At 32.5% G+C, this 24,368-nt stretch overlaps 3 protein-coding genes across 6 annotated transcripts in view; 1 reads left to right on the forward strand and 2 right to left on the reverse strand.

The window, feature by feature from the left end:
* LOC132695782 (mitogen-activated protein kinase p38b-like) lies at window positions 1-5,031 on the reverse strand. Its single transcript, XM_060660243.1, has 5 exons — window positions 4,423-5,031; window positions 3,716-4,272; window positions 3,178-3,257; window positions 2,860-3,109; window positions 1-2,799 (listed from the first exon to the last, which is right to left on the reverse strand). Exons 1-5 carry the CDS (start codon window positions 4,524-4,526, stop codon window positions 2,732-2,734), a joined length of 1,059 nt encoding a protein of 352 aa, XP_060516226.1. The 5' UTR covers window positions 4,527-5,031; the 3' UTR covers window positions 1-2,731.
* A 148-nt stretch (window positions 5,032-5,179) lies between these two features.
* LOC132695781 (arginine kinase) lies at window positions 5,180-18,550 on the forward strand. Of its 4 annotated transcripts, XM_060660240.1 has the most exons (4): window positions 5,180-5,329; window positions 5,447-5,574; window positions 15,920-16,095; window positions 17,301-18,550. In XM_060660240.1, the coding sequence occupies exons 2-4, from the start codon at window positions 5,531-5,533 to the stop codon at window positions 18,200-18,202; spliced, it is 1,122 nt and encodes a 373-aa protein (XP_060516223.1). In that variant the 5' UTR covers window positions 5,180-5,329; window positions 5,447-5,530; the 3' UTR covers window positions 18,203-18,550. The 4 variants fall into 4 exon arrangements, with proteins under 4 accessions (XP_060516223.1, XP_060516224.1, XP_060516221.1 ...); XM_060660241.1 differs by lacking the exons at window positions 5,180-5,329; window positions 5,447-5,574 and adding an exon at window positions 11,622-11,780; XM_060660238.1 differs by lacking the exons at window positions 5,180-5,329; window positions 5,447-5,574 and adding an exon at window positions 14,893-15,117.
* Window positions 18,551-21,511: 2,961 nt separating this feature from the next.
* Window positions 21,512-24,368, reverse strand: part of LOC132708854 (Kv channel-interacting protein 4-like) — a 30,440-nt gene continuing 27,583 nt past the window's right edge. Inside the window, exons 5-7 of the mRNA XM_060681490.1 lie at window positions 23,461-23,608; window positions 23,338-23,402; window positions 21,512-22,821 (exon numbers count right to left, since the gene is read on the reverse strand). Of these exons, the coding sequence (XP_060537473.1) occupies window positions 22,711-22,821; window positions 23,338-23,402; window positions 23,461-23,608 (324 nt within the window). The 3' untranslated portion in view covers window positions 21,512-22,710. The remainder of the gene's footprint in view (window positions 22,822-23,337; window positions 23,403-23,460; window positions 23,609-24,368) is intronic.

A 24,368-nucleotide genomic window follows, 5' to 3' on the forward strand; every position in this document is an offset into this window, starting at 1 on the left:
ACGTCACCGCTGCGTGTAATGACAATCCCATTGCTTGTGTAATGCCATTTATGCGTTGTTAGTAGCATCTCGACAGACAAACGATCTACCTTTGGGGTGCCATTTATGCATTATATTGAGAAACTCGATAAGCGTCCAACACATTGTAACTGAAAACGGAAAGCAGGGGAGAGATTAATCTTATTTGTGGTCTTATCTGCGCGTGGATATTGGAACTTTTATAACGAACTACATTCTACAACCGAAATATATGCTTTCCATTGGGAACCCCGACAAGCATCTTACACAGTACAACTGAAATCGAAAGGAATGGGTAGGGACAAAATGAGAAAAATCCTTTTATTCCATGATTAAAGTCAAAGTAAAATGCTCCACAGCTCTAGGAAACTAACAATATAAGGGATGTTTAATTGTGAATGCATTTCCAAATGAGATTAGATTTTCGTTTTGTTATGGAGGTTGGATGGCAAAAATATATTTTTTTTTCACCAACTTTTTAAGGGAATGGAAGAATAAAAAGACAATTTTCCACCTACACTTCAGTTGCTCAAAGTAATGTCTATTTATCGAACAAACTTGCTCTAAAGTACAAAGTACGTGGATTACCAACTCATTAAAAACGTGCCCCAGCGTAGTTACATAAGTAAATATTATGCTTCTAATAAGTTATTGAAAATATTTATATAACACCCTACATAAAAATACAACTGAAATGCATGAAGAAATAACTATTTCTTTTCATATTAAGAACTCCCGAGTTGCTAATTTTAGTGGACACCATTTTATACGTTTTATATGGAGGGTTTTCAGATGTAATTAAATTTTTTTCCTATTGGGACACATTTTCTTTAAAGATTGGATACAAAACTAAATATTTACTCTAAGGTAAGTAAAATATTGCTATAGTTTCACTCTGTATTCTTTAGGCCACATGAATTGACATGGACATTCGTTGAGTTGCTTACAAGGATGATGTAGGATAGCATATTACAATTAAATTAGTACAACAAATTAACATAACAAAATTTAAACAATCAATACACAATACAGAAATTTGAATAAAATGAAGATTCATATTCTAGCATCAAAATTTCTACCACAGTTCTCACTGGAATTTGATGTCTTCTTTATAAGGGAGAGCATAATTGACAACAATCATTAATTAATGTTAATTTAGCCGAACGATTTTAGCATAAATATGGATATACCGGGTGGCCCACAATTAACACAATTAACTTTTTTATTTTAATAACAAAAATTTTGTTACAAAAACATTAATTAATTACAATTTAGACCATTTTCAAAAATAAAGCAAAACTCCAAAACCATTCAAGTAAAGTATGAAATTTAAAATAGTCGATATTGAATATCTTATATTGCAAAAAGAGGCTTAGTTTCTAAGGGATGTTTTTCCATTACATTTTCGTCATTAAAAATAAAAACTTGTGCCACAACCCGTTAGTTAATAGTACGGATTCAATATTAACAATTAACAATTAATTAACAATAAACTATCTATGAATCTACCGGGTGGCTTACAATTAACACAAGCCCTAACTTTATTCTGAATAACTAAAATTTTACGATCTTTTTTTAATGTTTACTTGCGTCAGTTTCAAAAATAATACATATATGTATTTTTTAAAATATTGACAAAAATATTGCTGCCATTTAATAGAAAGGACTTCATTCCTAAGGGATGTTTTTCATGACATTTTCGTCATTAAAAATAGAAACTTTGTGTTGTGCTCACTACCGGCTAGTTTGTAATATATATCCAACATTTTAAGCATTTGATGTGTTATTTAAGCCAGCAACTAATCAAAACTAACCAAAACATCATATTCAAAATCAGAGACTCTAGATGTTTTTGGAAAAATTCCACGTTTTGGATAATACTATTCTCAATACCAAACCATATACCATACTACATTTAATACTAATGTACAGCTTGTCCCATTTTTGTTAGTTTTTACTGCGTATGTCCCATATGACAAAAACTCGCGTTTAGCTATTTTCATGACCCAATACTACTTTCTATGATATAAATCCATCAAATATAGAGCAATCTTATAATTTTAGATACAGCGGTTTTTTAAAAATTTTGCATTTTTAGACCACCCTTGTAATTTGTTTATGCGTTAATTGAGCAAAAAAGTGAAAACTGGTTTACATTGGATCCAGTAATGTAGTCAGTTTTCCTTTGAAACTCACAAATTTTGATATATAAACTAAACTAGCTTTTTTATGGTACACTTTGTATTTATTGCAAATAAAAGCTCATTGTATTTGTGATATATATTATACATACACAAGTTTCGTCTATATATCAAAATTTGTGGGTTCCACAAGAAAACTGACTACCCAGACCAGTCTACACCTTTTTGATAAGTGAAGTACAAAGAGTGTCGAAAACTGAGAGAATTATGACATTCCTATTTGTGCCATCTTTAATTACACAAAAAAGCATCTCAGGTCTCGAAAGCTGAAAAGGGCTGGCTTCATTAATAAGGAAAATACTTTGGTAAAACCATCAAAAATAGTACACACTGTACACTCAAATTAGGCATGTTAGACAGCAGAAATTATACAATAACTCGAACATTGGTATAGCGGTCAAAATAAAATTGGTTATTAAAAACCAAAATTTACAAATGGCCTGTTGGAATTGGTGAATTTCAAATATACTACCTACTACCTATAATGTACATCTAGTCCCAGCCACTGAGTCTTATTCGCGACTATCTTCGTTAGGCATAGGAATATATACAAAGGAGTTGACTTCCTCTAAAACTAAATCTGAAACAAAAATACAAGGAAATTTATTGTGGTTCGCAGTAAAATTAAATCATGTTTCACCTTTCCACTTCTCTACGGGCAAATTTATATCTTCGCTTTGATCGAATGGGGCCGAAATGGGTTCATCATTGGGATCGGCATACGCTGTCAAATATGAATGAGCTAATGCTTGTTCTGCGGTTATGCGCTTGTCACTATCAATTTCCAGCATTAGACTTAATAAATCCACCGCCCTTGGATTAGCTCCTACGAAATACTGTTGTAAGTCTTTTTTAGGCATTGGTGGTAATGAGTTTATGTAATTTCTAGCCTAAAAAGCAAACATATAAATGTATTAGGTCAGAAAATTGATAAAACACGCAATTTCTCAAGACTTACACTTTCTGAATTTATTCGGCTCATAAAATCTTCACTTGGGGTTCCCAGTATTTCCATTATTAAATTTAGTTGGTGGATATCTGCTTTTATCATAAGGATTATTCTTTATAGCATTAACAACAAAATTCCTTTACCACATAAATATTTTAACTATATGGTGTGTGTAAAATAAGTATGTACATCCCCAGAAACTCAAAAACAAATCAAAATGTTAAAAAATCAGGAATCATTTTTTACTATTTTAATTTAAAAAAAGGATTTTAGAATAAGCAGCACTTTCCTCCACCATCCAATGGTATCATTGAAACCTTATTTTCTAGTTTGATTTCTTTTTGGAAAAGCAAAAAAATAAGTTCGCCATTATTAATAAACAAATGAAGTTGAAAGTTGCAGGAAATGTTATTTTAAATAGGTTACTCAAATAGAGAAAAAGAATGTTTCAAAAATCATTTCTATCAATATTTATGTGATTCCTCAGTATGTTTTAAAAATCTTAACTTATTAATTCCATAAAATTTCTCTTTAAAAAAAAGGATACGATCTGTGCCAGGAAATAAAGTTTTTCCTGTAAGTAATTCGGCCATAATACATCCAACAGACCAAATATCAACAGTTTGATTATAATGCATCCAATTGAGCATTATTTCAGGCGCTCTGTACCATCTTGTGGCTACATAACCCGTCATTTCAGTTTCTGTTGGTCTAGCCAAGCCAAAATCCAATATTTTTAACTCGCAGTCTTCATTTACCGCAATATTTGATGGCTTTAAATCCCTGTGTATAATTCCCGCAGAGTGAATATATTTTAAGCCCCGTAATATCTGGTAAACTAAGAACTGAACATGATCATCAGTCAGCCTTTGGGTACGTATTATATTATTTAAATCGGCTCCCATAAGGTGGGTTACCAAATAAATCTGGCTGTTGTCATATTTGGGGTAAAACACATCTAACAATCCTATAACATTTTCATGTCTCATATGCTTCAACAGTTTAAGTTCTCTGTAAGTTCTTTTTGCATGAACTGCAGTTTGAAAAGGACGCGCTAATTTTTTTATCGCAACTTTTTTCTTTGTTTGGGTATCCACGGCAGAACTAAAAAAAGCAAGGTCTATTTTAGAACATAGTAACCTAAAAATTTAAATAAAAGTAGTTTAACTGGATTAGTCAAAAGCATCATTTTACTCAATATTGGTAAAAAAAAATGCATTATAAAAATAATTTTTTACGTAGGTGTTAATTTACCATACTTGTCCGTATGCCCCAGATCCGACAGCTGATAACATTCGATACCGAATAGGCACTTCCCATACCGTTTTGTTCACTTCCACTTTGTGAAACTGTGACATTATTTATTTTCTGTGGCGATTTGACAAATTAAAAACGTTTTAAACAGTCATGTGCGCCACAAATATTGTAAAAAGAACAGCTTAACTTCTGACAGCAGCAAACAGTTTTTGGCCCCCAGAGAAATAAACAGTACAAAGTTGTAAAATGATGCCAATTAGTGTACACAGACCAAAAAAACAACTACGATTTAATGTGGTTTCTGATTATATGAGTAATTAAAACTTTTTATATTGGAAAGCAAGAGCTAACGAAAACTTTTAGCATATGGTTGTGCTTTAAATAGTTCACATTTTCCTCCAATAAGCAAGAACAAAAAATAATGGAAAAAATTTTACTATGCATTTCAGAGTCAGAATCACATTATCTTAAAGAACAGAGAACAGAAAAGTGGATTAGAGTTTTGGTTAGCTTATCGTCGTACCAGAAACACTGAAGTAATCAGCACCGTTTTCAAATGTGAAAATGAACAAATTAAGGTTTTTTATATTAAGAAGGAAAATACATACAGACACAAACACGAAACAATTGTTGTCCTTTTGAAATAATTTTCTAACAAATTTATTATTCATTCCATTCAACAGATTCGCAACCGCAACTACACCAGTGTAACGCGTGTTGCATAAAACAAAATCGAAGATTTCATAATCTTACAGGATTGTATCCTGAAAACTATAGGGGTTAACAGGGTATGTCTATGGTGATTGGTGAGTCTAGTGACATATTTCGGCAAATTAGATGAATTTTGGATGTGTTATTTCGTGGAAGCAGTTTGTGTGAGAAAATAAAATTTGATAGTAAAACGGTGCGTACTAATTTTGCAAAAGTTATTTTTATTTAGTACATAGTAATGAAATAAATTTAACTTCGTGAGTAACTATCAGAAAAATAATTAAAACGCATTGTTTTCATAATATTTCAGGTAGAAATTTGGCGTTTAAGATTGCAATTTTATTGCAAGCAGTCCGTTTTTATTCCAATAAGATCGTTTAGATCGTCGCAAAAAATGTTCACTTTGTGGTACTCAATTTTGACCTACAAAGAATATCGGTGAGTAAATTGAATTTTTAAATTAATATTACGCTAATGATTTAGATGATTTATAGATCGGCACCGCAACAATATCTTTAATTTATAACAGAACAAAAAATAGAATTAGGTGTTATTTATATTGCACAGTTTGTTTATTCTGTGAATCATATAATTTTTATTAATTATTAATAGTTAAAGCTTAATTTTCGCAATTCTTAGTCGTAATATGCATGTCATACAACGCATAAAAAACGCTCCTACATACCATCATCAACAATTCATAATTTAGGTCCTTCTATAACTCGAGATATGCTGGTTGCCTACCATTGGACGGAAATTAGATAGCTATGGTAAAAGTTAAAAATAGGATACACCTAATAGAATTCCTGTTATTATGTAAAAACTAAGGTTTTGTAATTAGGACCAAAGTAGACATTTTAATTACCAAGTAACTCTTTATTTATTTATTCATTCATTGCAATTAATTTAAGTTCCTTATTGACTAAAGCCCGCCCTTGAAGTTTACTTTTATCCCCCTACCTTTTTTAAATAATTGTGTTTTGGGTTGATTTGATGACACTTTTAATAAAATAGGTATTCTCAAAAGGCAACACAATATATTTAAAATTTAAGTTAGTGGTGATCGTCAGACTTTAAGCATCGTTATTACGCAACAGCAGTAGAAAAGCAACGTTCATATAAAAATATCGGAAAGATATATTTAAAAGCCTGGGAACGGCCGTGGCCCTGGAAATGCGGAAATTATTTTTGGAAAACTCGTGATCTTTTATTTATGTCGAGCGGCGAACATTTCAAACCAATGGGAAAATAGAAAAAATGCTGAAATTTCACTTAAATTTAGTTAAATGCATAATAGTTGAGGGGATATAGGGTCAACGATCCTTTAAGTATTTATAGATTATCCAGTTTCCGTGAGGTGTGTTTATTTTGGGGGTTACGCTTGCGGGACTACCTCTGTTGGTATATTTTTTGGAAAATTTATGTGCCCCTATGCTAGTTGGTCATAATTTGCCCACTCCTATATAATTTTTTGTGGCCAAATTGAAATTGTGGTGTTTGTGTAGTATTTATGTTAATGTATATTTTGACATTGCGACAACAATGAAATTAAACGCTTTCGCTACAATTTTTTAAAAATTTAGATATATATTATATTGTTTTATATATTAATTTAAATAAAGCTGTTTTAGATTACGAATTTATTTTTTTTTAACAATAAGATGTAGACTAGGGAGTCTCAAATATCTTATTATAAAAATTATTTACGAAAATCTAAAACCAAATTCAATTTTTGACATTTTGTAAGGTAAGTCGAATCAGATCATTATATTTTGCCGTCAGCAAGTTGCGGGTTTCGTTTTTAAAGTATCATTGTACAAATGTTAAAAATAGTCGGAGTTCTGATTAAAAAAAAAACAAACAACTACAACTTTAGAATTTATTGTTTTCACTTGATTTATTATTGTTTGGTGTATTTTTAATTTATTGAATTTTGTTTTTGTTATGCATGTATATTTATGTTTGCTTTTTGTTTTTTCTTATTTTAAGAAACACAATTTGGGAGAAAATTGGTAACAAGAAGTCTCCCACAGAACTACAAAAAGAAACCGCCATTGTATGCCCGTTGCCGCCTAAAAAGAGCGAACCGTCAAAAATTCCGGTAGTTGAACCATCGAAATTGATAACTCCACGTACGCCTTCCCCTCAAATTCCAAAAACTCCGCCTCCGCAACCAAAATCAGAGCCCGTTTTGCCACCGCCACCCCCATCGCTGGTAAAACCTCCTCAACCTCAAATTCCCGAGCCTTCAAAGTCTCTAGATCCCCCTCCCAAACCGCCACGTTCCCCCTCACCGCATCCGATTCGCGCTGAAGCTTTTGACGATATTGAATACGAAGAAGACGAAGATGACGAAGAAAGCAGCGAACCAGAGGAAGAAGATTCCGTTTTGGCTGCTGGACCGAATAGAAGACCTATGACAAGGCCCACTGCTACAATTAACAAAGTGAACGATTTTATTAATATGGAAAAATCTGACCAACAAAATTTTAATCAACCATAACTTTTACCGTTTTAAAATACGGCTGAATCTAAAGAAATACCTCTTCTATCTAGTGCCTGATTGTCCCAAAAAGTTTAACTAAACAAGTTTCCTACTAAAAATATACAAATATATACATTTATATATCTATACAGTTACTGCTTATATTATTAAATAAATTGTTATCAGGTTTATTTATTCGTATATTTTACTCGCAATTCTGTAAAAAAAATCGCAAATTAAAAATGCTATTTTTGTTGATTATTGTTGTGTGGAAAACATTCTGGGTCCATGGAACGCCAAATGCGCAGTTGTAAAAACGTTCAGCTGAAGTAATTTTATAAAAGAGTTGAATTTTAGTGTGAGGCTTAGAGACACGGTAACGGTCACAGCAAAGGATGCGATTTAAAAAAGTATAATGGAAATTTTAAAGTTAATTTATTACCTAATACCCATGACATCAAAGTTTCAGCAGTTGTTCGGGTTGGATAATAAAAGCATGCCACTTTTAGCAATGGAATCGATAGTAGCCTGAGAATAAGCAGCTGATGAATAAATAAAGTTGACGTATAGGGTTAGAATTTAATTTGAATATAGCAACTAGTTCTAATGTTAAAGTTCATAATTACTCGAGAAATAATACGTTTATAATAATTTCTAGTGAAATACAAACCACATGTAAATATAAATGCGGCATCAAAGGAACCATAATTATGTCGCTTATATCGAATATCCGTATGCGAAGTGTTTAAAAAAGATGCGGCAATATTTAAGGGGGTGATTTCTAATTTTGCTAATTGAGGGAGGCATATCTTGAAAGCTCTTGAAAAAAAGTTTAAAATGGGCATCCTAGAAATGATCTTTAAGCTCCGTATTTTGCTGCAAGGCCGAATCGTAAAATTGAAGAGTTCTCGGAAAATGTTCAAATTAAGTTACAACTTTAACGATATTATTAGAAAGTCTGATAAATCCCGCATTGAAGTATACCCAGTATATTGGATATAGCGAGGAGCACACATTGTGGCCGAATTATAATGAGGAAATTTCAACAGATATTCAGCATATAAAAATAAGTGGAAAAGTTCATATAAATTAATGCCCCAAAATGCTTCGCTTTGGAGATACAGGGTGTTAAAATATTGCGAAAAAAATCGTTTTTTTCGTATTTCAAAAAAAACTTAGTATCTTACTATACTAATATAAACTAATTAAACTAAATATAAACTAATTGGCGTACCACTTTTTTATTATTTAAATTAATTGACTCAGTCACTGTTTTTTTTTTTTCGGAATATCCTGTATCTCTGAAATGAATCATTCTAAGACATAAGTTTATATAAACTTTTTTACGTATTTTGGGCCATATCTACACAGTTAACTCCTTTGCCGTAGTTGGATCTAAATGAATTTTGCCGCTGCTGGTTAAAAATGAGATCTTAAATGTCAAGCATGCGCATGTTGAATGGACCGTCTCAAAAAATTTTCGTAGTTGCTTCATAAGCTGCTGTATTATCGACATCGGCGGGCCTCTATATATCTCCTTAGAACTTTATATGAATGATTTTTCATATTTTTTGAGTCTGTCGTTAAATTTGGTTCACGACATTCCGCAATACATTGCTTATTGTAATTTTGATTCAGTCTGACCACATCTATTGAACACCGATTAATTTTTAAAGCAAAATAAAAGTGTAGGGGGGGGTCTCGCTTCAGCAATTGCATTTTGCGGTACACCAATTCAGAACAGACAAATTCAAGGACGGTTAAAAACAATACTTCTACGCGATTGAAAAATCACGCGGCAGCGATAATTAACGTTCAATTTTTCAAAAGTTTTTTTACAAAATTAGGAGAAAACAAAAAAAGCGGTATGCTATTTTAAATTGCTATATCGGTGGGAGAAAAAATAAAAATTCCATTATTCCTGTTGCCCGTTGCATAATCTTTGTCAGTCACAAATTTTGGCAAAAACAGCATCTTGCGTAAAATTCGTGATATTTTAAAACATCTGACCGGAAACATAGCAAGAGTCAAATTATATCGATTGATTTATTCTAAAAAGCTCATAATTTTTAGTTTTAGTAGCCTAAATTCAACCCCTCTGTGTACTAAATAAGTTTCACAGGCAGTGAAGTCATCCATTGCTACTAATCTAATTACCAACCAGAATTTATTCTCTCGTATTATACATTTCTTGTTCACAAGCAATTTATGACATGCTGGTAGAGACAGTTGTGGCTGTTAATTATCAAAAAAACGTTTGGGACATTATGGCCACCCCCATCTCAACTGATCTAAAGTACCTAAATTATACTTTTTGGTTTTTCTATTGGTAAAACAACATTAATTCAACTTAGTACAAGCTTAAAACGAATTTTCACTGTTTTAATTCACCGATATGCTCTAATTTTGGCTTGTGCTATTTTTTATAAGGCTAAGAGTTCAATAGAAACTTTGGATTTTGGATTTCGTAGTCTCAATAATGAACAATTAACAATAAAATATAGATAAGTGAGTTTATGGGATTTCTGATACTGATATTTAGGTACATACTGGTGAATAATTTGATTTTTAAAACTTTTTTTAAAAAATACGGGCTGTTCTCTTAGTTCTCTTTTTTTTTAGGTTTTAATGATTTTGGTGATTTTAAAGCTGATCCAGCTGATCCGGCAATCAAAGAAACTAGGCGAGCTTAAAATTAATTTTACACACCTCTGGTTCTTAAAATTTTAAAACAATATCCATAATCGATTTGTTAATAAAATAATCGTTTAAACAAAATCATTTATATCGTATCGATGATATCCGATTATATTAGTTAATAGGGCAAAATGTTGTCTATTTCACTAAGAAATACGATAATTTAATTAGGTATAACAGCTAACACGGCAAGTGGAAATTCACACAAAAGCACATTTTTATTTTTAACTCCTGTCTCTAGGCGGTCTTTAAAAAGAAGAATTAAATATGATTATTGAATGTACTTTATCAGGTAATCAAAACATCAAATAAATATTAGATAAGTGAAATGACGCTGGAATACGTAGTCAGATGATTTTTTTTTCGAAAATAACACGAGTTTTCGTTATTTTAATATCACATGGTTAAAAGGTGATATATGTTCAACTTGAACTTTTGCGTAAAAGAATTTTCTATTATTTAAAACGAATATTAATAAACTCCATTTTGAGTTGAAAAATTAGGCCTGCCAATATCGGTTTAACAACTAGAGACTTTATTAAATTCAATTAATATCCCAGAATGCCCACAGAATTTTTGGATGGTGAATTTTGGATGCTTTTGAATGATGCCATTTTTAAAAAAAGATAAATAAAGAAACTAAAGTAAAGACAATTTAAGTTGGCGTATTTTATTTTTGCGCTTTTCTAATGTGAGATTTTAAAATCATTTTACTTTGTAGAACTAGCTGAAGCTGAAGGTATGTGTGCTTGGAGCTTAAATGTTCTAAATGTTACTATAACAATAGGTAATATTGTCAAACTCTAGACTAAAATAACATCCTGTTTTTCACTTATGATTTTAATATTTTTTCTTCCCCATTTGATCTCTTTTCCAAGTGTGAAGAAATAATTATTTAATATTTCTGACGAGAAACAACAAAGAGTGAATTATATAAATAAGACCAATCCTACGACAAATGAATTACCCAAATAAATATAATAAATATGTAGTCGTTTTAATAATTCAGCGAGAAAGAAAATTACTGCAATATTTTATGCCAAACGATTCGATGGTTTCTATTCTTATCGGACGTCTTTAGTGCCAAAGAGAAAAGAAAAAATAACGGCTAAATTAGCAAACGCTAAGCCCGAAATTTATCCATAACCCGTTATTGCATAACGAAATCCCTAGATCGTTCTAGATAACAATTGACTGTGTCAAAATCCCAGCCAAGCCTGAAAAATTCACGGCCAAATAATAAACAATTTATTTGCGGTCTCTCTGCATCGGACAAATTTTCAAACGAGAGAACTATTCTCCGTCGCAAATAACGATTGGTGCAGCGTTGCACTACGTCACAGGGTAGAGTGGGGTAGGCACCAGGAGCTCATCTACACGGTGTGCGTACCTCTTACCAAGTCTCACAGTAGGTCTAATCCTAGTTGAGTGTGTTTCAAGTTTTCCGAAAACTTTACCTAAGGTACAATCATTAATCTTTTTTAATATCATTGCGGAATACATTAGTAGAGGTTAATTCGCGAAATTTAAATATTTTGCTCTCTCAAAAGCGTAATTTTTTGTATCGGCTTTTGGGGGAGGGTTTACGGTTTTAATTTTAATTGTGCTGCCCATATTTCGCCGTATATACGTATCTAGGAATATTATTTCCCGGTTCTGAAAGCTTGGCGCTTTCGGAAAATCGAATTTATCTTACGTAACCTTTGCAGAGTTGCCGGTAAATTCCGTAGACGACAAACCGACGGCAATTTACTAAATTCGGTGTAATTGATTAGACCATGATTCATATCCTGTAGGCATTATATTATTGTTTGTGAAGCGAAAAAAGAAATGTATGTTTAGCAAACAAAAAACTAATACGCTTTTTGTTCGCTTATCTCCTTATAAAAATAGCGGTACACACCTTAATGGCTATGTGACTAAAAATTATCCCAATATTTCGCTACCGTAAAATTTCATATTAATCATTTTTTTGTTTTTGTGTTACGTTTGAAAGAACATTTGTGTCGCTAGCTCCGCTAAACATTGTTGATTGATTGTAATTGTTAATAAACAAATAGATGTTTTAAACCGAATGGTTTATGTTTAAGAAAATTTGTAACACCGTAAACAATAAGACAAATCGTTTAAGCAATAATTAAATGATCAATTGACTTAACTTTAGAAAAAATTGATCCATATTATATGAGCATTGCCGTTTGAAGAATTACAATAACTCCTTGTAGTCGCAAGTAGTTATTGTAATTCGAGAAAGGCGATACGAAATATAATACACACGAAATTTTTGGCTCTGGGGCAGAGCTCAAAGTTATTGTATTAACTACACGCAAACTACACTAATTTTAGATTTTTACCTATACAAGACAGCTTGGCTTCGTACGTTTTTCATAAACAATTAATCTAGTTATAAATTTTTTTAATTTTTTTCAAATATTTTTATTTTAAATTCTTTTTTCCTTTTTTTAAATTTAATTTCATTTTCATCGCACATAATAATTTTTTTAAATAAGTCTTGGGTTATTCTAAAGGAAGGACAATAACATGCTGCTGTTCTATAGGTTCGCCGTGTGCACCATTTTTAAATTATATAGAAAATTGTTCTTGAATTTGTCATACTTAATTAAAACAGTGAGTTATGCGAAAAGGCTATGGGGTGATTAATATTTAGATCCAGTATGCATTGCTAGGTACATCGATATAGGATAAAAACTATTTTAAACTATAAACAACTATTAATGCAATATTTAAAAAAATATATTCTCAGTCTCGAATGAAATGTGCATTAAACAAAACCAAAATATTTGTAGAGTCTCAATAATACAGAATTTGTGGATGAAATTTTATTATTTTCATAAAGTGTATGGAACCCAAAATATGTTTGAATAAATTTTCAATATCACGTTAGTTTATAAGAGCAGTTGTACCTGTTTCAGGACACGTGTGGTTAAATAATTTCGCGTCACCTTGTATAGAATGTTCTGGTGGAATATTTTATTTTATTTCGTAGAAAGACACGTAATATCCGTTCTTTGATATTTATTTTGCATGTAACCACAAAAAATATTAAGAAAAGAAATAGGGGGAAAATTGGTAGGTATTAATGAATATTTATTTATTTCACGCATTTGTTATAAATATTTCTAAACTGAACATAATATTACAGCTCGTACACAAAAAAAATATTCATTATTGGTTTTCAATATTTTCTACGTGATTTAATTTACATATTTTTAATTTAAATACACCAGTTCAAATCAAGCAATATGTTTGAAAAATATATATGATATTTTCAAGATATATTTCTCGTTGCAGTAAACGGTAAATTGTTTTCAATTTTTTTAATTTTAAGTCCTAAATTGCTATTTTTACTTTGAAGCCAGATAGGCAACACTGTGGCGTGAAACTGCGTATATAGTCTGTCTGAATATTATGAACTAGTTAGTTGTCCTTAAGTTACAAATTCATTTTAAGTTTGAGCTCGCGTTTTAATTGCTGGCACACCGCCAGGTGATCCTTCGAGGTAAAAAAGAGTTAAGAAAAAGAAATTCGATGGAACATACATTTTAATATAAATTTAAACTTAAAAATCAGCTATAATGATATAATTGTAGAATTTCTTCAAAATATTTTTACCTTGCAAGTAATTTTTTCTTAGATATATAACAATAATTTAAGATAGTGGGTGTTTAATTAAGTTTATTTAACACTCTAGGCTAGATTTTTATTCTAGTTGATAATCACTAATATATTTGCTATCATCGCGGGAACCACAAATTTTCAAAAAATATAAGGGCTTGACCCCTACACTTGCAAGAACTTTTCGCGTGCACTCTATACAACTATAACGTACGATGACTAACATCCTTTTCAGAAGACTGTCTGCAGAAGGTTAACGAACTCATATTCAGACAACGGAGGTACGTTATGTTAAAAGTACCTGCCCAGGTTTTGAACGACTTGCGCATTTGAGTTATCGCATAAAGCTATCCAGTTATCGAAATAAAGTCTTATTGATGGGATGGAGTTTTAAATAATAACGAAATCTGAGGGTAGGGAACGATATCGCTTGCAAATATAGTCGGTCCAATTAAAACGAAACCCGCAAAGTCCCAGACACGTAATAAAGTAATAAAAAAGGTTTTAGATTTATTGCGGATTGCAGAATTAATATATTGCAAACAATGGACTTTACAATGTGTCACACGTTTACCTAATTATAGCTAATGCATTCTAATAAGTTGAATAACTACGTACGACTTAATATTGTAAGTATATTAAGCGTACCAGGCCTGTTAACGCTTTTATCTTGACGTCATCAATCTCGGCCCGAAGTTGGATTGAAATCTCATCATAAAATCTTATTTACATATTACGTGTAAGCTGATTTTCCTATCGAGGTATTGAAATAAAAATCGTTTAAAGGAAAAAATGTATCGTGATATATTATCTATCGAAAGCGGAGAGGGGGGTAAGAATCGAATTTGAATCGGAACTGGAGGGTGGTCGAGCGAAAACGAGGTTTTCTATTGGTTGCACGTCACGCGCTCAAAATGCTCCTATCGATCTGTCGATGTGAAAACTGCGCCCTGTTACCAAGTCAGTCAAAACTAAAAGTTGAGTGGGTACGTTGGACTGTTGGAAACCGGGTCTGAAGACGGCTTTGTACAAGGGCGTCGTCACAACCCCATGCCGATTGCGAATAGTTCCATCCATTTAGCGTAGTGTTAGATAGATTTAAAAATGGGCGGGTGTGCTTCGAAGGAAAACACGAAAAATCCCAAAGAGGATGACAGCGTTGGGTTTGTACAAATTCGTTATGCATGATGGGTCGTGATGGGGTGCCTTCTGTGGATGTGGAAGCTTTACATGTCGCGCGACGAAGTATGCATTTTCTATTTATTTAATTACCCATTTCATTTCACGTTCGAAAATTGTCGGGAAGTTCATTAATTTACCATTTTATTTAGCGACGCGATGTGGATCTTTTGTTGCTTCGCAAATAACTGTAGATCACTTAATGAATCTTTATTTTACACGTTGTTTTATTCTTAATTGAGTATCCACTCATATTTTTGCAAAGAGAATTTAATTTCAAAGTTTATTGCAGTTTTTGTTTTAATTCGCTTTTGGCATTAATAATTTTTAAATATTAATTTAAATGCGAAAAATTTTCATTGTTTTGTTCCCGAAAAAACGTACGTGGCACTATTTTCAAAATTCGGATTCATTTAAATAATATTTTGGGTTTTTACGGCGTTAGGCAACCAGCAATTTAATACCAAAGCCGTTAAAAATTGGTACTCTGGTCTGTGAAATTCTAAGATGAGGGGTAGTTATTAGATGTTTTCATCGTAGCCACTCATGATTTCATCTTGCGGCTGAGCAAAGGATTTATTGAAAATTGAAAATTTTTGTACGTCTAATTCGTAAACTTGTTTGGGGATGGCTCGATCATTGGAAATATCTGTGTTACGGAAGTAAGTTTTTCAAAAATATGCAGTTGCATTAAGAAAGGTGAACCAAATTTATTTGATATGTGCTACATGTTGGATCCTCCAAGATGCAAACTAGAAATGTAATTTGTTTATAATCTCGTTGCAGCAAGCAAAAAATGGTGGACGCCGCAGTTTTAGAAAAACTTGAAGCCGGCTTCAAGAAGCTCGCTGATTCCGACTCGAAATCCCTACTCAAGAAATATCTTACCAAGGATGTATTCGATCAACTGAAGACGAAGAAAACATCATTCGGTTCCACCCTCTTGGATGTTATTCAATCTGGTTAGTATTTTATCCTAAGAATTTAGCAAAATTAAATATGATTTAATATTTAACCCAATTTATTCACATGTAAATAGAGATAACCCACTTTACATGAAATTTGGCTTGCGCATGCGCACTGCAAAGATCAGCTGGTATATTTATTCCATTTTAAATTTCCTATGTGTTATATTGTGTTTTGTGTGATTTTTGTATAATCGAAATTATTGGCATTTGTTTGTTATCAACAGCAATTAGTGTGTTCGCCATAAATAAGAAATCGTCCGGACGTGTTAAATGCTACAGTTCATTATCGCAGTATCTTGTTTTTTTTTTTTGCTATACTAAATAATTAAAGGTAAAATATCATCATAGTTGAATTGGTACATATTAATTTGCAGTTTATGTATGCTCCTGAGGGTCGAGACAGAATGAGTAGATAATTGTTGAATTGAGCCCATACTCTTATTCTCAAACCTAGTATTATTATTATAGGTTTAATAAGTCATATTATCAGCAGTTCCGGTTAGCCTCTAATCATCTAGGCCAAACTGTGGACAGAACTCTCCTGACTCGATGGGAATAAACCTTTTTAATTCACTAACCAAATCAGTTTCTAGTAAATTTATAAGGTTACTGATTTTTAAAAATTTTTCTAAATTCTCTTTTGTGCTAATAAAATTTTGTTTACCTGTGTTTATACATTATTAGTTATGTGTTGTATGTGAAAATTAATTCGCGTGCTAATTCCACTTGGTACTCCATAATAACAACTCCAGACGTGGTAATTAAATGATATTTCCCTTTGTGCAGTTCCGTGCAAGTGTGGTGATATTTGTTGTGCATGTCTTAATTTTTTGGTATTAACGGCATAAACTGTGACTATTAAAATATCTTCTTTCTCTCATAAGCAATTAGTTCATTTCTTTTAGTCAGTCAGTGGAAACATAGGGTTTTGATTAGTTTCGAAATAGGCCTTTCCAAACAGGTGCTCCCCCAAACCGGCGATGAGAGATTAAAAATTGTTTATAGTGTATGAAAAGGCAGTGTTTCGGTTAGCTTCAAAATAGGCTTTTCCAAGCAGGTGCTACCTCAAATCAGTGATGCCAGATTAAAAATTGTATATAGTGTATGAAAAGGTAGGGTTTTGGTTAGTTTTAAATAGGCTTGTCCAGGCAAGTTCTACCTCAAAGCAATGGCATAAATATCTATTATTTTGTTCGAAGGTGTTGAGAATTTGGATTCCGGAATCGGTATTTACGCCCCCGATGCCGAAGCTTACACGGTATTCGCCGACCTGTTCGACCCTATCATCGAGGACTACCACAAGGGCTTCACCAGGAGCGACAAGCATCCGCCAAAGAACTGGGGCGACGTGAGCGTGTTCGGCAACTTGGACCCCGCCAACGAATTCATCGTCTCCACCAGAGTTCGCTGCGGTAGATCCCTCGAGGGCTACCCTTTCAACCCCTGCTTAACTGAAGAGCAATACAAGGAAATGGAACAGAAAGTGTCGAGCACCCTTTCCGGTTTGGAAGGAGAGCTGAAGGGAACCTTCTATCCCTTGACCGGCATGAGCAAAGAAATCCAACAGAAACTGATCGACGATCACTTTTTGTTCAAGGAAGGCGACAGGTTCTTGCAAGCCGCAAACGCTTGTCGATTCTGGCCGACCGGTCGTGGGATCTACCACAATGAAAACAAAACCTTCTTGGTGTGGTGCAACGAGGAGGATCATCTTCGTATTATCTCCATGCAGCAAGGAGGGGATCTTGGTGAAGTCTACCGTCGTCTCGTAACGGCGGTGAACGATATCGAGAAGCGTATTCCTTTCTCCCATCACGACAGGTTGGGATTCCTTACTTTCTGCCCGACCAATTTGGGAACCACCGTCCGAGCTTCTGTGCACATCAAGGTACCAAAATTGGCCGCCAATAAGGCCAAACTTGAAGAGGTGGCGGGTAAGTACAATCTGCAAGTGCGCGGCACTCGTGGTGAGCACACCGAAGCTGAAGGTGGTATCTATGACATCTCCAACAAGAGGCGTATGGGTTTGACCGAATTCGAAGCCGTTAAGGAAATGTACGACGGTATCCAAGAACTGATTAAAATCGAGAAGGAATTGTAAACCCCTACATTCGTGATCATTACTTCTAAGCAATGATATAATTTTAAAACCTAATTGTTTTGAGTTTTTTTTTTTTGTAAATTTTATTTGTTGCAGGGATCGCTACACGCGATCTCGTTATAGTGTATCGTTCAGCTTACTAGTCGACATTATTTTCAGCATTCGATCAACTTACTTAAAGATAGGGAATAAATAACATTCGAAAAGGATGTATGACAACTTCGAAAATAGTGCCGAAACATTGGATCTCCCCTTCATCCATTTATTTAATTGTATTATTTAAAGAGAAAGTATTATTTCAACTCACGTTTATAACAAAAAAACATTTAATAAAAGACGTCCAATGTATTTGATTCCGTTTTATTTCACACCTTCAGATGCCTTTCATACCAGAAGTTGCCTTTGAAAGTGGACTTCACAATTAACTAAAAAATATGAAAACTTTTATGCAATAGTGTTGGTTCCGGTGTTTCACAAGGATCGCACCTGGCCCAAAGTTATTTTTGCTGCCTGTAAACGATATGGCGAATAAATTAATTTTAAATTAGTTGCTCTTTATATATAAAATCGCCTATACTATTACGATCAACAATCTGAAATTAAACATCGATAAATGTTTATATAAGTATAAACAATACAGGGTGCTTTCGAATTGAATGTGGGGGCGATTAATGAGTCCATTTCAAAAAGAAAACTTTGTACGAACGTATTCCCCAAACTTGGTGGTAAAGTTTTCAAAAATAATATATAATGCACCACTTTTTTTTTAAAATACGCCAGTGGCGGGCGTATGGAATTTCACCTGTCTATTATGGCAGACAATAATGGTACAGCAGTTATTTCTCTTAAAATAAAAATTATTCTTACAACCACCAATCATTTAAAAAGAAATTTAATTTCTTTATTTTTTTCAATCCGATGTACGGTTTTCGCTTTATGCGTCATGCAGAGAAATTAATTTTTACTTTGACGTGAAAACGGTGCGATAGACTAAAAAAAATGTGGCGTATCTATGAACCATTAATTAGGAGGTCGCCACTGCACTGGTTAAATCGAAATTTTTTTTTTGAAAAATAAAATATCTATGTAAAACAACACATCTAGTTTTTAGTTACCAAATAAAAAATAATAAACGATTCTTATTAAAAGAAATGTAAATTAATATTTTTAATTAATTATTAATAATTTTTAACAAAAATGAAAAAAAGTAGAATATAGAAACTAGATAAGTTGTTGAAAGTGTTCGCCACCTTGAAGGATATTATACCTCCAGTATTTCTTAAAGTCGCAGGACACTCTTCTACAGCTAAAAATACACCTCATGGTTTACGTACTGCGTATTGGTACTTGGAATTTTTGAAGTATTTTAATAAAACAGATAGACAATTACTTAACTAATAAATAACAATGATAATAATTACCTGCATGCTGTCCTATTGACCATGCATTTTTTTAAGCGAAAACTGTACATCCAATTGAAAAACATCGAGAAATAAATTTTCTTTAGAAATGACTCGAGATTCTATGAATAATTTTCATTTATCTGTATCTCAAAAGTTAAGAACTTAATTACTGACATTTAAAAAACACCCTGTATATATAATATATAATAATATATAATATTGGAAGGGTTAATTTAGGGGTTGAGAGTATGAAGAATCAGGGTATACATCTGGATAGTATGCTTCGGTTCACAGATCACTAGAGCTAATTACAACTGCATGCATCTGAATCTAGAGGAAAAAGAATATCAATTTTGCATTGTCGCCAGAGGGAAGGTTTCAGAAAAAACTTTAAAGTCTGCTCATTAAACTACAGAACTTTTTGAAAATTGGGTAAACAATTCTCTTCCAAATATCCCACTAGGCAGCATAACAGTTTATGATAATGCTAGTTATCACAGCACTTTGGGTAAAAAAGGACCAACGATCAGTAGCAATAAAAAAGTGTTGCAAGAGTTCGTCAGTCAGCATGACCTTTATTTGGAAGCTCTTTTGATAAAACTTATTTATTCGTAAACGAGGTCATAAAAAATACAATAATATATTCCTTGGGTTACAATAATATGGACCGAATTAAAAAACTTATATAAAATCTTCCCTTCCAAGTACAAACAATTACTTAAATAATCCGCATAAACACGATGTTTAACATATCCTCACAAAAAGAAATCTGGAGTTAAGAAACGTGATCGAGGAGGTCATCCAATGAATCCACTTCTACCGATCCATTTCTCTGGGTAATGATTATTTGAACATTTTCGAACTTCTCGATGGTATTGCGGAGAAGTTCCATCAACTTCTTGGAGAAACTTAGGGAAACGTTATATATATGGGGAAACAAACGTGCACAAGTTTACCCTTTGTTCAAAATCACGGTCTATAAGTTCTTGGCAGATCTGGCAGACAAAGACTTATTAAAACTTGGCCGCGTTTCAGAATAGAAGAGTACATCTGGATATTAGTTTCTTTTTTAGGCTTGCTAATAACGTTGTTATCTTACCCGAAATACTGGACACTATAAATTCATATGTTCCATTTACAGATCTTAGGGTTATAATAGAATAGTTACACTGATCCATAAGTATCGAGAGGTAGATTCTTGAGTAAACTTGTTACCCTATGTTACATCAACCAATTTTTGTAGTATTGACTGATCTTAGAATGTAAGACGTTGAATTTTAAATTAAACATTCTTGATATTTTCTATAAGATCTTAAGATAATTCTACAACAGAAAAAACTGCATTTTTCTTTATTTATCAAGTCAGTTGTACTTATATACAAAGAATCCATTGGAAAAAGCAAATATTTATTTCAGAACCTACTTGTGAGTTACCTCGTAAATTTTATAGGAAGAACTTCTTCCAACGGATAGTTTCATAAGTAAATAAATACAAAATCCAAATAAATTGGTTAAGGCTTTCGCGGCCCGTTGATAAGCTATTATCTTGATTCGGGTTTAAAGGCCGTCGTCGGTTGGAATTACTTCCTAACGTTTCGCTAGCGAAACGTTAGGAAGTAATTCCAACCGACGACGGCCTTTAAACCCGAATCAAGATAATAGCTAACAAAATCCAAAGTTTTAAGTTCCAAAAAAATCTTTTAAAGATTTGCGCTTAAAGTATCGTGTAACTAATTGTTTTTGTTGAAGGTATCATATTTTTTTTCCATTATTCATGGAAAGTGTGCATTGACCTGTACATATTTTTATTCTGTCTTTTATCAAAATGATTTTGTAATGCAGCTAGTTTAGTACCTTTTCTGTAATAACAGCAGAATAACGTTAAAAAAAATACACTTTAACCATTCAAAAATTTATTATCGGAAATACAACGTGACAGTTTCTAATTAAAAAAATAATATACAGATGCAACATTAAATCGATGTTATGTAGATAAAATACCATCAGGAAATAGGATACATGTTTTTATTTGGCATGGTTGTTGGTATTTGGTAACAGTGGTTGTAAGTGCCTAATATGGAATGCATACGGAAAAACTTTGGGGTTTTATTTACACCAAATGCAACAGACAGATACTTCCGCATACTTGTACTGAACAATAACTTCATGTATAGGATGGTGGAAATTAAGTTCCCTACCCCCTCAACTCAGAAACTGTTAAGATAGAAAAAAAAGTTAAATAGAAAAGTTGCATAGTTTCATCTAGATGTTTTAATTTTTAATTTCACATATATACAGGTTGCTGCGTCCATCTGGAATAAATACCATCTTTCCCTAGTTTTCAAACTGTCAAAAATGACGATTGCAGGCTCTAAAATTATTAATAATTAATTATGCACTTCATTTTTTAATATATTAATTTACATCTTAAATATTCACTAAATATACCACAAGAAATCTATTCAAAACTAAATCATCAAGACTTAAAATTAAAAAACTTGTCGATAACTGTTTGAATAAAATATACCTATAATAAAAAAGTAAAAAATCTAGATGAAACTATGAAACTTTTCTATCATCGTAGTTTCTGAGTTGAGTGGGTTGGGAACTTTATTTCCGCCACCCTGTGTATTCCTCAATATACGGAATTTGATGATGAAGTAAGTACACACGAAGGATAAAATTTAAAAGAACACCTTATTCACTATTCATAGTATTCATTGGCGTCTTCCCTTCTCCCAACATTGCAAAAATGTAGAATAAGTTTTTTTCGCAAATATACAAAATCCCCATTTCCTAACCTAACCATTGGAGTGTTAAGAAATATGTTCAGAAAATATTTAATTCCTTTTCTAGTTTAACAAGAATAACAGGTAACCATTTTAGAAGATAGTTCAACAAACATTATATTAATACAAGGCCCAAGTAATCCCGCAATTTGGTCATACCATGTGCATATACGCAGAATTGTCTTGGATACAGTTTAAATTAAGGTTTTAAAAAAACCTTACACGTAGCAAAAATCTAAACCTAACATTATATAATAAATTATTGAGAATTGGTACTAGGGAAATAGGAGTCCCATGCATGAGGTATAAAGGACGATCACAATACTGTATCTAAAGTCTCGAGGGATCTCAGAAATCTCTCGTCACGAGATACCCAGTTAATCAGTTCTTCTATTGTTATAAATCCGTCTTGGTTCGTGTCTATTTGCTGTGACAAAAAATGTTATTGACCAAAATGATACTGCATGAGAGTGACCTAGGGTTGCCAAATGTACTAGATTTTGTGCTATTGTACAGATTTTTGACGAGGTTCATCACCCACTGTTAACCTTTTAAATTTCGGCCTGCAATGGTGGCTTCTAGGATGTGAACTTTGCGGTATGGTATACACTTGAGTCCCTTGCTCTTTGTATTACTTTTATGTGATGTGGGGATATGTTTTTTGTACTCTAACAGTGCGTATTTAGTGCATGCTGATGATCTGAAGATTTCTAATTTCGTTAATTCGATTTAGACATACCACCATTGTTTGTATAAAAAAAAATAAATAACGATAAATGTCCTCCATATATTTAAACTATTTTAATGTTTGAAGAAATACAAAAGAGTAGAATAGAAGAACAGAATTCTGAAAATATACAGAATCATAAATTAATTGGATCACCGCAAAGTTGGCAACCCTAAAGTGACGCTCAATGGTTATTTCGATTTAATGCGAACTTACGTGAAAAATTCGTTCTACATGTTCTTTAGCTGAGTTATCTTCTACAGCCGGTTGGGTTGCCCTTCCTGAAAAGTTAATTGGAGGAGATCACACTGAAACTCAAGTCATTGCATTAAAAGTTACCCAGCATTTCGTAAATACTCGTGACAACATCTAACATTTCCGCTTTGCTAATTAGACCATCTCCATTGAGATCGTATAAACCAAATACCCATTGAAGTTTCTCTTGAATTGATCCCCTTGACACTTTGGACAGAATGTTCAAAAAGTCCTGAAAAGTATATAGCGTTACGTTCTTTTTTTGTTTTATAACGAATAATTAAAAAATAAATAAATATGAACTAGAAGACTCACGAAATTATATATATTCGCATGACAATTGTTTTGACAACACCGTGTCTTTATCAAATCTAATATGTACAAATTACCTGCTACTATATATACCGAAAAACGACAATAAAACCTTAATTAATGTTGTTGTGAGAATTTAAGTTCAATAAAGGAGAGGTGTTTAAAGCTAATTGATCGTTAAGCGATACATTTGAATGTCTCATTTTGTTAATCTCCATGACTTCCAATTAATTTAATTTTTTAATTTTTGTGGCTGTGTATAAAATATCAAAATTGTCGTCAAAAATGTGTTTTTCTGTGTAGTATATTAGACTATAATAAAGCATAGTTAGAATCTTGACTATTGTTTTTAAATGCTCTTTTATGTTCGTTAATCCGTTTCTGGAAGGATCTACCTGTTTGTCCAATACAAATTTTAGGACAAGATCCGCATTTCAACTTATATACACCTGATTTTCGTGATTTTGGACATTTCGTTTTACTGGTTTTTAAAAATTTTCCGATTGGATTGTTAGCTCTGAAAGCTATTTTTAGAATTTACTGTTGTCTGGATTTGTTTTTTATTTATAACTTTATCTATAATGGACGGATTGTAGCCGTTGTTCGGTGCAATTTGTTTAATGATATTAAGTTCTTTGTTGTAATTTTCTGTTGAGAGTAGCGTATTAAAAAGTATAAAA

The sequence above is a fragment of the Cylas formicarius genome, unplaced genomic scaffold, assembly GCF_029955315.1.
Source record: "Cylas formicarius isolate icCylForm1 unplaced genomic scaffold, icCylForm1.1 PGA_scaffold_12__32_contigs__length_19106922, whole genome shotgun sequence".
NCBI lineage: Eukaryota > Metazoa > Arthropoda > Insecta > Coleoptera > Brentidae > Cylas > Cylas formicarius.

Bases quoted from the DNA above. Each gene is read 5' to 3' on its own strand.
- LOC132695781 (XM_060660238.1), top strand. From the start codon at position 15,059: ATGGGCGGGTGTGCTTCGAAGGAAAACACGAAAAATCCCAAAGAGGAT. The intron at 15,118-15,919 runs GTTTGTACAAAT...ATCTCGTTGCAG, and splicing joins AAAGAGGATGACAGCGTTGG to CAAGCAAAAAATGGTGGACG. The intron at 16,096-17,300 runs GTTAGTATTTTA...TTTTGTTCGAAG, and splicing joins CTTGGATGTTATTCAATCTG to GTGTTGAGAATTTGGATTCC.
- LOC132695782 (XM_060660243.1), bottom strand. From the start codon at position 4,526: ATGTCACAGTTTCACAAAGTGGAAGTGAACAAAACGGTATGGGAAGTG. The intron at 4,273-4,422 runs GTAAATTAACAC...TGCTTTTTTTAG, and splicing joins GGGGCATACGGACAAGTATG to TTCTGCCGTGGATACCCAAA. The intron at 3,258-3,715 runs GTATCCTTTTTT...TGATAAAAGCAG, and splicing joins TTTATTTCCTGGCACAGATC to ATATCCACCAACTAAATTTA.